Source organism: Salvelinus fontinalis, chromosome 10 (assembly GCF_029448725.1).
Source record: "Salvelinus fontinalis isolate EN_2023a chromosome 10, ASM2944872v1, whole genome shotgun sequence".
NCBI lineage: Eukaryota > Metazoa > Chordata > Actinopteri > Salmoniformes > Salmonidae > Salvelinus > Salvelinus fontinalis.
The window spans coordinates 19,801,199-19,816,198 of NC_074674.1; the positions used below are offsets into that span (position 1 = coordinate 19,801,199).

The window sequence follows — 15,000 nt, forward strand, 5'->3', positions numbered from 1 at the left end:
GCGTGCGTGCGTGCGTGCGTGCGCGCGCGTGCGTGCGTGCGCGCGCCTGTGTGTGTGTGTATCCTCACACACTGCAACTGTTGAATGAGAGAGATAGGGCAGCTATGTGGGGTCTTGTTTTCTCTGTCTGATATCCTATCTGCTATCGCTCTTAATTTGGGCTATAGAGGCAGATTGCAGGTCAGATATGTCCCTGTTTGTGTCATGTTTAGAAAGCCGGTGCAGTGAATGTGTATTGGCTACTGTGCTCTTTCTGCAGTGACAATATAAAGGTGGTTTTACTACACACAGTACTACGGTAGAGTGTGATACCAGCAGTAGTATGTCGGGTGCAGCTCTCCAGCTAAAGCAGTATACTGTACTGTGTGTGTGGTAAGCAGTTCTGTTGAACTTTAGTGTAGAAATTAGCTTCAGCATCGATCGTAGTTTCAGGAGGCAGATTCACTGAGTTGGCTGGAGAGAGGAAGTGCTAACTCACTCCTATAGTCAGTACAGGACTCCTATAGGATCAATGTGCCATCAGTCAGTCAGTGTAGAATGGGTTTGTTTGGTCCTAACAGGGATGTACAGATGTAGGATCTTAATTTGATCACTGTTTTGTTGCTGAGAGTTTTCCTACCACAGCAGGAAATGCAAACGTGTAGTGTGTTTAAAAAGTTTTCGAGGGTTTTCAATTTCCACTTTAAAATGTCAGACTTGATTTGCCCTAACAGAAAATGTATCAACCACTACAATTCTGATCTGAGGATCATAGTACAGAGGATGGTCACAGCAGGCGGTCTGGTCTTTAAACCTACCCCTCAACCGTTATGTGCTGGATCAATTATATTGAAGTTCTGTAGACACCAATCATTGTTTTTGAAAAAGTGAAAGTTGCTTCTGGTGGGTGATTGAAATGGAAGTTTAGCTTGTAGCAGTAAGACTATAGAACCTTACTGTACCAGTAAAACGTTGTGTACCCAATGACGCTGCCAATGAACAGGTTGACTGAGGACGCTCCATTGTGTACATTACATAGTGCCTCCAGATATATTAGACTTATCAATTTGCTCCACACCAGGAAGAGAGGATTAAATAAACATCAAACACAAGATGAGGTAGTGATGGAATGCACAGTCAAGCTGTATTAAAGAAAATCCTGGAACCAGATTTTGTTTAAGGGGGTGAGGGTGTTTGGAGCAACAAGCTCTCACAGTCTCACTGCAAAATTAGACGTCTATCCACGTTCTCCAAACATAGAATTCCGAAGTGTTTCTGTTGCTCCTGCTTCTCTGTAACATTCCTCCTGCTGCTCTGTATCGTTCCATTTCTCCAAACGTCAAATTTCGAAGTTAAGGGTTAAGTTTAGGCACTTATTGCGAATGGTTCGGCTAAGGTTAAGGTTTGGGATAGGGTTAAAACATTCCGTTTAGGCACCCATTCCGAAGGGTTAACGTTTGGGATAGGGTTAAAACAAAAATGTAAAACTAGTTTCCACACCTGGGATTAAACACCCAACCTTCTGAGCCAGAAGTCACCTATCCACCACCCTAATCCACACCACCCTACTTGATGGTACTAACGCTCACTGTTGCCCCTAGTGGCCTGTTTTGAAGGCATTTCCCGACATCCTCAGGACATGGATATATGTTCAATTTCGACGTTAATAATCTCCCTGGTTTGGAGTGATTTTTATACCTGGTGTTGGAAACAGATTTGTTTGCATGTGGATGTAAATACATGTTAATGAGACCCTTAACATAATGTTATAATGTGTGGTTGACTGGCAGTACTTCATATTATTTTATCTATAAACATCATAATAAACATATTATCTCAGTCAGATTTTTGGAACCTGATATTCGACTACAGGGGTTCTCCTAATACTCTGGTCACTTACATTAAATCAGCATTACACAGCACGCTACATTATAATATATATTTAAAAAATACAATGTAGAACTATATTGTTTAAATCAAAATTAAACGAACATGGTTTTTGTGACAGGGCTGAACAACAGGGATGTTGTAATTCACTTGGGATAAAAGAGATGGGAACTATTTAGCTATTGAGCAAGCCTCTGCTTCCAAGCCCAGATCTTGCTAATCGATTTCATATGGCATAACGTGATAACAAACAGGTTAAATACCATTCAGAGAAAATAAACCAGCCCATTTTTTGATAAGATACAGAGAACCAAACAATGGGTTAGTGTTGTTGTTGAAGTTAGGAATAGAGAGTGAAAGAGATACTGTATGAGAGAGAGAAAGAAATTTAAAAAAAGAGAACCACCCCTGTATTACTAATGGTTTAACCCATTCCTTTATTTCAGAGAATGGCCCTCAGCTCTCTGTGGTGACGGAGCAGTCCAAGGTGGTGTCGAGGCGGGGGGGTAATGCCACCCTGCCCTGTAAGTTCCACAGGGATGCGTCACTGCCGGCCAACCCCAAACTGAGGATCAAATGGACTAAGCTGACCTCAGACTACCTCAAAGAGGTGTGTTTACACTTGAACCAATGTCATAAAACTATAATCAAAATAACTTTTCCATATAATACACTACTTTTGATCAGAGTCTGGTCAAAAATAGTGCACTATGTGGAATATTTTTACCTTTATTTAACTAGGCAAGTCAGTTAAGAACAAATTCTTATTTACAATGATGGCCTAGAAACAGTGGGTTCCACATATTGTTCAGGGGCAGAACGACAGATTTTTACCTTGTTAGCTCAGGGATTCGATCTGCAACCTTCCGGTTACTAGTCCAACACTCTAACCACTAAGCTACCTGCCGCCCCACAATAGCCTATATTATAAAAGAGACTAGGACAGGTGTAGGCAACTAGATTCGGCCGGAGGCTGATGTTAGTCGGTTGATGGTCGGAAGATAATTATAATAATTTGTACACTGCAAATGGACCACAACTACGCCGCAAAAGAGATTTTATTTGAAAATAAAAACCATTTCACATCTTTATTGCATTAAGACACAAACTATTGTTTTATTTCTGGGAGTACTTGTGAACAGATTTCCTAAATTAAACAAGTTTTTGCTGAATTCCTGGTGATTTTACTATCTTTTTTTGCAAGGAAATGTAATTCCCCCCCAAAATATACAGCACCAGTCAAAGGTTTGGACACACCTACTCATTCAAGTAGTTTTTATTTATTTGATACTATTTTCTACATTGTAGAATAGTAGTGAAGACATCAAAACTATGAAATAACACATTTGGAATCCTGTAGTAACCAAAAAAGTGTTAAACATATCAAATTATATTTTATATTTGAGATTCTTCAAAGTAGCCACCCTTTGCCTTGATGACAGCTTTGCACACTCTTGGCATTCTCTCAACCAGCTTAATGAGGTAGTCACCTGGAATGCATTTCAATTAACAGGTGTGCCTTGTTACATCTTCAGCACCACTCCAACATCAATATATGTGAAAATTGCGCTTTTCTAGGTTTTGTAGTAAAACAGATAGAGGAAGATAAGTTTCTAAAGACATCATCAGTGTGCATCGTGTGATTTTAACCAATTATGAGTAGACATTGCTAATGTCTACTAATTGGTTGATGATGACATTAGAAAACCTTTATCTTCCTCTATCTTTTTTTACTATAAATGTATTGAAAAGTTGTGTTTTTTTCGCCATAGGAGTGTCATTCCACCAATTCGATGCATTTTGAGAAGTGTAACTTGGCCCCCAAAAAATGTCACCAAATATTTACATTCTATCATAAGAGCACAAATGTTCAACTACATAAAACACTTAATTTTTCCATCTCAAGAGGTTAAATAAAAAACATTATTATTGTAAGTGCCCATAAGTGCCAGATAAAGTAACAGGGTTGACCGTAACAGGGTTGACCGTAACAGGGTTGACAATTTCATTTGAAATCAGCCATAAATCCCCTTGTGACGGGGAATGGAGGTTTTTTGTGTGCAACAGGGAGGCAATTGAATGGAAGCTTCACAACAACAAAAAACATTTCTAGCCTGTCTATCAATGGGTAACAGGGCTGAAGTGTTATGCTTGTCCCAATCAATTTTCCATAAAACAACACCAGAAAATGGCAAAAAAAAGATGCCCAGCTCACCTGCTGTTACACTACGATTTGACTATTAGATGTTAAATGTTTCTTTAGAACAAAAATATTTAAAAAGGAATCTTTTCACCATATTAAAACGAGAGTTCAGTTCACGTAACAGGGTTGACCTTAAAATGAGGGACAGATGTAAATGTAGACTAATCACATTAAATAAATAATCATCTTCAAAATGGACTTTGTCAAAGCAACAAAACGATTATGGTGAAAACTTGGAGACATTTTGAAGATAGGTGGGTTTAAACCTTTCTAGAAGTCACACAGGGTGCAAGGAGGGACATGTCAAAATGCTGAATTATTCATATTGAAAATCTGATTTATTGAATTCGCCATGTGTTCTATATTAAGAGGAACTTAATTTCATGTAACAGGCTTTTACAATTCAAAATTGGTGCACAATTTCTACTTAATATATCAAAGAGATACAAAAGGCACTCATTTCGTGGAATAACCTCGGAACTAACTTATGTCATTGCTTACAAATCCTTCTTCTTCTTGTTCCAGGTGGATGTCTTCGTTGCCATGGGTTTCCACAAGCGGAGCTACGGACGTTTCCATGGACGCGTCTACCTACAGGACTCGGCCCCCACGGATGCGTCGTTGGTCATCACAGAACTCACACTGGAGGATTATGGGAGATATAAGTGTGAGGTCATCGACGGGTTGGAAGATGGAACAGGCGTGGTGTCCCTGGACCTGCAAGGTAACACACACTTCAACACACACTTTCACAGTGTGCGTGTACTCACCGCAGTCTGTCTACACAACAGCTAGTATTCGATATGGACTCTGTTTGACAACGTTTTTGAGAGAACCGTCCTTTGGTAAAGTCTATTTACTGTGTAGGAGCCTGTCCTTGTCTAAATGGCTCAGGGTTCTGGCTAAATATAGCACCGCGAGCTGATACTACCCAGGAGGACTGTCAGGGGCACACACACGTCAGGCCGGAGTAATGGAGTTCATCATTTAGGTTTCCATTCCTGGCAAACCTCCAAGGAACAGGGTATAACGCCATGCATCACCCAGCCAGACCAGCTCCATTATATATGAGAATGATCAACTATCACTGCCACCATCAATCTGGAGCTACAGCTACCCACACACATAACAATGGACTAGAAATTGTAGGATTTGAGCAAATGCTATAAGGTAATGGGGTTTATCTTTTTTTTTACAGCTTGTGTTATGTTGTCCACCTGTTTAAGATGAGTACATAAAACCCCAAAGCAAATGGATGTTTTATGATCTCCTGTCTCTCCTCCCTCTCGTTCACCCTCTCTCTCCTGTCTCTCCACCCTCTCTCTCCCCCTCTCTCCCAGGTATCGTCTACCCATACTTCCCTCGGCTGGGTCGTTACAACCTGAACTTCTTTGATGCCGAGCGGGCGTGTCGCGAGCAGGACTCCATCGTGGCGTCGTTTGACCAGCTGTACGAGGCGTGGCGTGGGGGTTTGGACTGGTGCAACGCTGGGTGGCTGAGTGACGGATCCGTCCAGTACCCCATCACCACCCCCAGGGAACCCTGTGGCGGCAAGAACACTGTCCCCGGGGTACGCAACTACGGCCTCAGAGACAAGGAGAAGAACAGATACGACGTGTTCTGTTTCACCTCCAACTACAAAGGTGAGTGTGTGTGTGTGTGTGTGGGGGGGGGGGGGGGGGCGTGTGTGTACATGTGTATCTAACCCTCTCCCTCCCTCTCTTAGGGCGGTTCTACTACCTGATCCACCCCTCCAAGCTCACATATGACGAGGCTGTGCGTGCGTGTCAGAAGGACGGCGCTCAGATCGCCAAGGTGGGCCAGATGTACGCCGCCTGGAAGCTATTGGGCTACGACCGCTGTGACGCCGGCTGGTTGGCTGACGGGAGCGTCCGTTACCCCATCACCCGCCCCCGTAGGCGCTGCAGCCCAACGGAAGCTGCCGTGAGGTTCAACGGCTACCCTGACAAGAAACACAAGCTGTACGGAGTCTACTGCTTCAAGGGCCACAACTAAGAAGCCCAATACGCTTACACACACACTCACACACACTAGAGAAGTTAATACATTTACAGAGAGTAGGATGGAGAGGGAGATGAGAAGAGGAGTTAAGAGAGAGGGAGGTAATATAGGGGAAGTTACTGATATAAAACATTTTAAATAAAACATTCAAACTGTGATATTTTCTTTTTAGATACAGTAAAACGAGAGGTGTGAGAGTCATTTTAAACACACCATGTTATTTTGTAATCTGGGACCTGATAGTGTATGGGGGATATGTTATTTAATCTGTTATTTTTACGTAGGGACAGAAAGGGGGGATGGATTTTGGGAAAGGGTTGGTGGGAGGGAGGGAATGATGGTGGAGAAACAGATGATGTCACATTGTCCCAAAGTGACATTGTAAGTGGACGAGGCATACCATAGCTTGAAGGAAGTCCTTGGACTGAGAACAACCCAGTAAAGTTGTTCATATTCACACAAACACAAAAAGCAAAGATAGCGTAGCTCAAGCTATTATTATTACGTTATAGAATGCAACTACAGCACAATGAAGATCCAGTCTGCTGTCCATCTTTGCAGGGTGCTACAACAGTGTCATGTACTTCACCATCATTTTGACTCGTTTATTTAATAATGTGTGTGGACCAGACATCATTTCTCATCATAGAAGTTGATAAAAAAAAAGGAGAAGCCAACCATTAGCATTGTTTAGTTTCTTTTTTACTATGAATATGTAGAATGTGAGTATCTAGAATTGTATTTCTGTTTATGGATGTATTTTGATATAGAACTATTGTTTTATTTTCTGCGCTACGCTATCCCAGAGTTCTGTACTGTCACAGGGCTCAAGTGTCGAAACGAACCCCAGAAACATACAAACGAGGAAACCAAAATACAAACGTTGCACTGGACACTGTTTATGTCAGAAGACTTACGGTGGCCTAGAAGGGACAAGGTAAACCGCATTTAGTCCTCAGCAGCAACACAAAATGCCTGGCAATAGTTGTCTTACTGAGTAGTACTGTGACACGCAGACCTGCAGTATAAAATGTATGTTAAACACTAGTTGCTGTGCCTCTATGTACACCTTAGCCTCTAGTTTAGAAACACAAGGCATGCCGCTGAGCTTTTATACACAGCAGAAAGCCAAAAGCAACACTTGCAGTGTAAATCCCAATTTTTTCAAAATATTTTTTGGGTGTGCTATTTTTGACACAAATAGTTTCTTATAGTGAATGAGTAGACCCAGTGATATCTGTGAAACTGGTTGTTTGAGCACTGACAAGCTGTTAGCTAGCTAACGATGCCATGTTAGTCTGCATGGCTAAGCTAAGCCTCAGGCCAACAGCTCAGGCATATCTATTTATCTGCATGAACACAGAGCCTGCGATACCCTCGCTCACCACTAGCAGTGCAGCCCACTCTAGACTAGCCCAGTGAATTGGCCAGATAATCATCCTATTTAAAAACACCATTGGTTCCTGCAGGTACAGTAAGAGACTCCCATGTAAGAACAACACAAGGGCTGACGTACACTAGCACAAGAGCTTACTGCAACACTAGCTGGCTCCAAGAGAATGTTAGGTCATTCCTTGAGTGTTAGGTTAGCTATACTTGGCTCAACCTTACATAGTTAGCTTATTGTTGAGTTAGCAAGACTTGGCTCTACCGTGTCCTATCACAACTGTACTCAGAGGTGAGTACAGGAACGCCAGTGGAAGGAGCAAAAAACATGGACCGTTATCACAAAGAACAGCTGGACAGACACATATATTTATATTGAAATTAGCCTCAGAAACTATGTTAGTACAAAAAATATGTACACTACCGTTCCAAAATTTGGGGTCACTTAGAAATGTCCTTGTTTTTGAAAGAAAAGCACATTTTTTTACCATTAAAATAACAGCATCCCGGAGTCGCCTCTTCACTGTTGAAGTTGAGACTGGTGTTTTGTGGGTGCTATTTAATGAAGCTACCAGTTGAGGACTTGTGAGGCGTCTGTTTCTCATACTAGACACTCTAATGTACATGTCCTCTTGCTCAGTTGTGCACTGGGGCCTCCCACTCCTCTTTCTATTCTGGTTAGAGGCAGTTTGCACTGTACTCTGAAGGGAGTAATACACAGCGTTGTACGAGATCTTCAGTTTCTTGGCAATTTCTTGCATGGAATAGCCTTCATTTCTCAGAACAATAATAGACTGATGAGTTTCAGAAGAAAGTTATTTGTTTCTTGCCATTTTGAGCCTGTAATCGAACCCACAAATGCTGATGCCCCAGTTGCGCAACTAGTCTAAAGGAGGCCAGTTTTATAGCTTCTTTAATCAGAACAACAGTTTTCAGCGGTGCTAACATAATTGCAAAAGGGTTTTCTAAGGATCCATTAGCCTTTTAAAATGATAAACTTGGATTAGCTAACACAATGTGCCATTGGAACACAGGAGTGATGGTTGCTGATAATTGGCCTTTGTACGCCTATGTAGATATTCCATAAAAAATCAGCCATTTCCAGTTACAATAGTCATTTACAACATTAACAATGTCTACACTGTATTTCTGATCAATTTGATGTTATTTTAATGGACAAAACATTTGCTTTTCTTTCAAAAACAAGGACATTTCTAAGTGACCCCAAACTTTTGAACGGTGGTGTATATATTACTTGTTTCCCCTGTCAGCAAAGCACAGTGATTAACACTTTTTAAACAGGAATCATGAGCCACAACAATGATTATGATAAACACAAGAGAGCTTCTGTCAGAGAACATTACAAATCTGTCAGAAAGCATCACCAATGCTTTTCTTCAACTGTAGTAACATACTCATTGTCAACCTTTACTAACAAAACCTTTTTGGCAGCTTCAAGAACTGCCCATTACTTATTTTAAGAATGAACTATGTCATGTATCAATTCATTCAAAAGGTTAAGAAAAAACTACAACCAGGCAATCATTTTTATCCCTACACTGTTTTGTGTACGTACAACATTACTCAGTTGCAGTACTGTTTGTAACTATGTTAAGAACTTTTTGGACCCAAAGTCAAAAAGAAAATAAAACAATTCAAATAAATACTCCTGACTTATTGCTTCTTATTGTTGCCATGGAAACAACCAAAATACCTGGACTTGCAGCTTTGTGTGTATATCACTGCTGAGTGATGTAGGAATAAGGGCTATAGTAAGAGCCAAGGTACACGATCTATTGGTAGAGGATAGGGGCTGGTTTGGGACTGAAGCACACTGTGACTGCCAGGTGTAAAGACATAGGCCTTCAGTGATTCATGCCCACACGCACGCGCACACACACACACACACACACACACACACACACACACACACACACACACACACACACACATACACAAACACACACACACACACACACACACACACACACAGTAATGTACGTGTTTCCAAAGGGTGGGGACATTTGCGTAAGGGTTTTCCTGCCAGTTTGGGGGGAATTGCAGAAGTACACAGAGGTCTTTTCATGGTATTCCTGTTCTGTTCGTTGATCTTGCAACTGAAAAATGTCTGTCAAAGCAGCAGACTGTTTTAGGAGCTGGATGACGGCATGAGGTTGAGACGTTGGTTTGCTGGTAGTGGTTCATATATTCATGCTGGCTTCCAGAGGAGAGCACCATTTTAGGATCCCCCAGTTAGCCTGCAAACAGCTGTTGGGCTACACTGACTGACAGACAGGAAAAATAGACTCATTTATTCAGTTCAATCCTTTCATTCATTCCTCCATCCATTCGTTTCTTCACTGGGGGAGAGTATGAGTCATCAGTCGTCACTCACACCGTTAAACTTTTGACTGAGTCACTAGACTTTCTAAGCTCCCTCTGTTGGTAGTCAGTACTTATGACAGGTCAAGAAACTGGTACACTTTCTCAATAAACTCAAGTGGATTTATTGAATAATCTTCTGCACTGAGATACGAAGTGTGAGAATATTGATACACAATGGATAAAATCTGTTATCGTGTTTATTTTTATTGCACAGTCAGCGCAAGGTGAGATGGAGCACAGGATGGTGTATAGGTACAGTATTAGTGGGTTTTCGGTGACATACACAACAGGTACAAGAACATAAAAACGGATAAAGTATTCACATTCGCTCTGCCTCCCCCCGATACAGCATACCCCACGCTCTCTGGGGTAGAAACACATATTTGGATGATAAAACACTATGATAAAACACATACATGGAGAGCAAACAGAATGGATGGAAGCAGAAAACCAAGAAGACACATGTACCAGAATCCTAACGAAGAACAGAGACACTAGGCTACCAACTTTCAATGCTGTTTCTTCACCCAGTCCTTTCTGTCCTCAGGGGAGAATCATTATGTGTGGCATTTCTGAATAAATGGCCATAGTTCAAGTGCCTCTGAATGTTTCTCAACGTCGGTTCTGTTGAGAGCAGTTTGTGGTGACTCGCAGGTACAAGTCATCCCCCTGAACAGCGCCATCACAGCTCAGATATCTGGATGGTAGAACTTTACTAAACAGAATATGTGAAGGCAACATAATGTAAGACAATGTCCTTTCTATGCAAGGCAGATTTCCAAATAAGTCACCCTTATAATAGCCACTTCAGTTCTAATGACCTTGAGCAGTATCACAGGCCGTGTATAGGTGTAACATATGCAATAAATTAAACGGCTACAGCTTCTTACACAAAACTTTTCCCACCTACAGACCTGACATTCATTACACTCTCTCTTCTCTCTACCATTGCATACATAACAATAACAAAATTGGTTAAGCGTAAGAAGCCCATTCCCTTTTAAAGCCATTGCCTTTAAGAAGAAGATATCGCGGATGCGTTTGTATGTGCCGGAGAGCCACTGCCGGAGGTGACCTATCACAGACGCCGTCTGATACGGGACCTCTCGTCACGTCCTCTCTCCTATAAGGAACTGACTGATCTCTCTCCTGATGTGAGTTCTACTGTACGCACCGTATGGTAACAGTCATTAATGAGACAGATTTCACTTCATAGTGACTTTCAAATGAAGTGACAGACCGAAGACCGAAGTTCTTTTTAGTGGATTGTTTCTATGGGGTAAAGAAACAGGGTAAAGGGGAAACGTTTCAGAAGGCGCTGGATAGAGATGTGTCCATCTCTAGAGCAGGAGAGGTCAAATTCTCCAGTTCTAGAGATGGACACTGGACACTGTGTTAACCATTAAGGCACTGTGTGTCACGGTTGTAGGAGGAATTAGACGTGATCTGGGGGTGGATTTCACTAAGCAAGATCAAAATCGAGTTAGCCAGCTAACTTAAATAAATATACTGAAACTTACATTTGTCCTTGTTGAATTTGAAAGGGACTCAATCCTCTATGTAACGATGTTCATAACACCTGTTAATAAACTAGAAAAGTGTTTTATCAGAGTTTATCAGAGTTAGCTTGCTGATTATGACTAAACCTTGTGAAATACCCCCATGCCGCTATCCAGATAAATTTACATACAAATGTACATACATATACATATATATATATATATATATATATATATATATATATATATATATGTATATGTATATCTATGGGTTCTAGCTAGCCCGCTGGATGTGATCTGATCTGAGTTGCTCTGGAATTAGGGATGCAGAATAACTGTATATTTTCTCAGAAATTCGCACATTTTCCAGAAATTCCCACATTTTCCAGAAATCCAGAAATTTGGGGAAAGTTCCTGGAATTTTGCAACCGTATCTGTGCTTTTAAGGACTGACCAGAGATCAGATTAGTGTTGCTGTCTCCTCTCGCTCGGCTGTTTTTGCTTTCGGTTGGAGGTCTTCCGTTGGTCTTGATTGTTTTGGTTGCTGTATTGTTGGTTTTGATAGTTGAACTGGTTGTGATTATTGTGATTGTACTGATTCTGGTTATGATTGTGATTATCCGTGTGTTTCCTAGAAGCGAAAGACTTCTGGTAGGTAGCGGCTGAAAAAAACAGAAAGAGATTGTTAATGTTGTTGGATCTAGGCCCTGATTAGTTGGGTGGGGGGTAGTCAGTTCTGGTAGTCAGAAACAGATGAAGTGGGCAGTACTCACGGCTCATGCAGGTGATCTTGGGTCTGTCCCATTGGCCGTTGTCACGGCAGCGGATGGTGGGGGGGTATCTCTGTATGAAGCCGTTTTTACAGTGGTAACGAATCAGAGTGTTGATCTCATAACGAGGCTTCATAGAACCAAACACACGAGCATCCTTCACTACTGGGGGCTGGCTGCAAGAGACTGGAGGGAGGAGAGAGGACAGGGGTTAGGTATGTGTGTGTGTGTGTGTGTGTGTGTGTGTGTGTGTGTGTGTGTGTGTGTGTGTGTGTGTGTGTGTGTGTGTGTGTGTGTGTGCGTGCGTGCGTGCGTGCGTGCGTGCGTGCGTGCGTGCGTGCGTGCGTGCGTGCGTGCGTGCGTGCGTGCGTGCGTGCGTGCGTGCGTGCGTTACCTGTGCCCTTCTTGCAGGTGAAGGTGAGGTGGTAGTTGCAGGGTACGTCATTCCACTGTCCACCCTCGTGCCAGATTATCACCACACAGTCCTCTCCAGACTGGAAGAAACTGTCTGGCTGGTTGGGACGCCAGTGCTCGTATTGCTGCAAATACAATCACACACTGTCATCCTCCCCAAAGTGTAGGCCTTTTTACATGCAGCCACATTCATTAGCACCTTTCCTGCATCCCAGTTACTCTGATACGCCCCACGGCCCTCATACAGTATAGGATCCTCAATCAGACTACACCTGACCTATAAGCTAGTCACCGCATAACACGGGAGGAATCTTAATGTAACTTCTTCACAAATCTCATTAATGACTAGCTGCTATAGGGACCAGATGACAATACATTTCAACAAATTTATTAGGACATTACATACAGTTCCTTTTTGAACCCCGCTATTCATGTTTCACTATTTTTTATTTCATGACATTCACTGAGGAGGATGGATCTCTCCTTCTGCCTAGGAGGAGCCTCCAATGATGGAGACTTCTACTGCAGTGGTTCCTTATCTATTACTGTACCACTAACTGAATTTTACTCTGCCCGGAGTACCCCTGAAGTACCCTCTAATGTGCATTTTACCTGTAGGCCTATGGTCTCATGAGTCTTCTTAAGTATCCCCTGTGGGTATGCCAAGTACACCCAGGGGTGCTAGTAATTGGGGACTATAGATCCTCAAAAAGATCTACAGCTGCACCAGTGAGAGCATCTTGACTGGCTGCATCACCGCTTGGTTTGGCAGCTGCATGGCATCCGACCGCAAGGCGCAACAGAGGGTACGGCGTAGGGCCAAGTACATCACTGGGGCCAAGCTCCCTGCCATCCAGGACCTCGATACCAGGCGGTGTCAGAAGAAGGCCCAAAAAAATGGTCAAAGACTCCAGCCACCCAAGTCAGGGACTGTTCTCTCTGCTACCGCATGGCAAGCAGTAACGATACACTAAGTCTGGAACCTACAGGACCCTGAACAGCTTCTACTCCCAAGCCCTAACACTGCTAAAAAGTGAGATAAATGGTTAACCAGATAGGGACTATCGTTCCCCCCCCCCCCCCCCCTCGTCTATCTACACAAAATACCCCATAATGACAAAGCAAAAAGAGTTTTTTGATTTTTTTGCAAATGTATTTTAAAAAACCCGGATATATCACATTTACATAAGTATTAAGACCCTTAACTCAGTATATGTCCCGAAGCCACTACTGAGTTGTCTTTACTAAGTGCTTAGGTTCATTGTCCTGTTGGAAGGTGAACCTTCACACCAGTCTGAGGTCCTGAGCGCTCTGGAGCAGGTTTTCATCAAGGATCTCTCTGTACTTTGCTCTGTTCATGTTTTCCTCGATCCTGACTAGTCTCCCAGTCCCTGCTGCTGAAAAACATCCCCACAACATGATGCTGCCGCCACCACCACGCTTCACCGCAGGGATGGTGCCAGGTTTCCTCCAGACGTGACACTTGGCATTCAGGCCAAAGAGTTCAATCTTGGTTTCATCAGACCAGAGAATCTTGTTTCTCATGGTCTTAGAGTCCTTAAGGTGACTTTTCTCATGTGCTTTTTACTGAGGAGTGGCTTCCGTCTGGCCACTCTACCATAAAGGCCTGATTGGTGGAGTGCTGCAGAGATGGTTGTTCTTGTGGAAGGTTCTCTCATCTATACAGAGGAACTATGGAGCTCTGTCAGAGTGACCATCGGGTTCTTGGTCAACTCCCTGGTCAAGGCCCTTCTACCCCGATTGCTCATTTTGGCCGGGCGGCCAGCTCTAGGAAGAATCTTGGTGGCTCTAAACTTCTTCCATTTAAGAATGATGGAGGCCACTGTATTCCTGAGGACCTTCAATGCTGCAGAAATGTTTTGTTACCCTTCCCCAAATCTGTACCTCGACACAATCCTGTCTCGGAGCTCTACGGAAAATTCCCTCGACCTCATGGCTTGGTTTTTGCTCTGACATGCCCGGTCAACTGTGGGCCCTTATATAGACAGGTGTGTGCTTTTCCAAATCATGTCCAATCAATTGAATTTACCACAGGTGGACTCCAAGTTGTAGAAACATCTGAAGGATGATTAATGGAAACAGGATGCACCTGAGCTCAATTTCGAGTCTCATAGCAAAGGGTCAGAATACTTATGTAAATAAGGTATTTCTGTTTTTTATTTTACTAAATTAGCAACATTTTCTAAAAAACTATTTTCACTCTGTCATTATGGGGTATTGTGTGCAGATTGATTAGCGAAAAATACAATTTAATCCATTTTAGAATAAGGCTGTAACGTAACAAAATGTGGAAAAAGCGAAGGGGTGTGAGTACTTTCCGACTGCACTGTATCTACCTCAATTACCTCGTACCCCCGCACATCGGCTCGGCACTGGTACCCCTTGTATATAGCCAAGTTATTGTTATTCATTGTGTATCTATTATTACTGCATG

At 42.5% G+C, this 15,000-nt stretch overlaps 2 protein-coding genes across 8 annotated transcripts in view; one reads left to right on the forward strand and one right to left on the reverse strand.

Annotated features, from left to right (window-relative positions):
- Positions 1-9,141, forward strand: part of hapln1b (hyaluronan and proteoglycan link protein 1b) — a 34,819-nt gene extending 25,678 nt beyond the window's left edge. For all 4 annotated transcript variants that reach the window (XM_055936023.1, XM_055936022.1, XM_055936024.1 and 1 more), the window contains exons 3-6: positions 2,313-2,476; positions 4,595-4,793; positions 5,410-5,712; positions 5,796-9,141. In XM_055936023.1, coding sequence (XP_055791998.1) covers positions 2,313-2,476; positions 4,595-4,793; positions 5,410-5,712; positions 5,796-6,085 — 956 coding nt within the window. In that variant the 3' untranslated portion in view covers positions 6,086-9,141. The remainder of the gene's footprint in view (positions 1-2,312; positions 2,477-4,594; positions 4,794-5,409; positions 5,713-5,795) is intronic.
- An 827-nt stretch (positions 9,142-9,968) lies between these two features.
- Positions 9,969-15,000, reverse strand: part of LOC129863771 (versican core protein-like) — a 42,651-nt gene continuing 37,619 nt past the window's right edge. For all 4 annotated transcript variants that reach the window (XM_055936018.1, XM_055936019.1, XM_055936021.1 and 1 more), the window contains 3 exons: positions 12,526-12,670; positions 12,135-12,317; positions 9,969-12,023 (listed from right to left, as the gene is read on the reverse strand). In XM_055936018.1, coding sequence (XP_055791993.1) covers positions 11,827-12,023; positions 12,135-12,317; positions 12,526-12,670 — 525 coding nt within the window. In that variant the 3' untranslated portion in view covers positions 9,969-11,826. The remainder of the gene's footprint in view (positions 12,024-12,134; positions 12,318-12,525; positions 12,671-15,000) is intronic.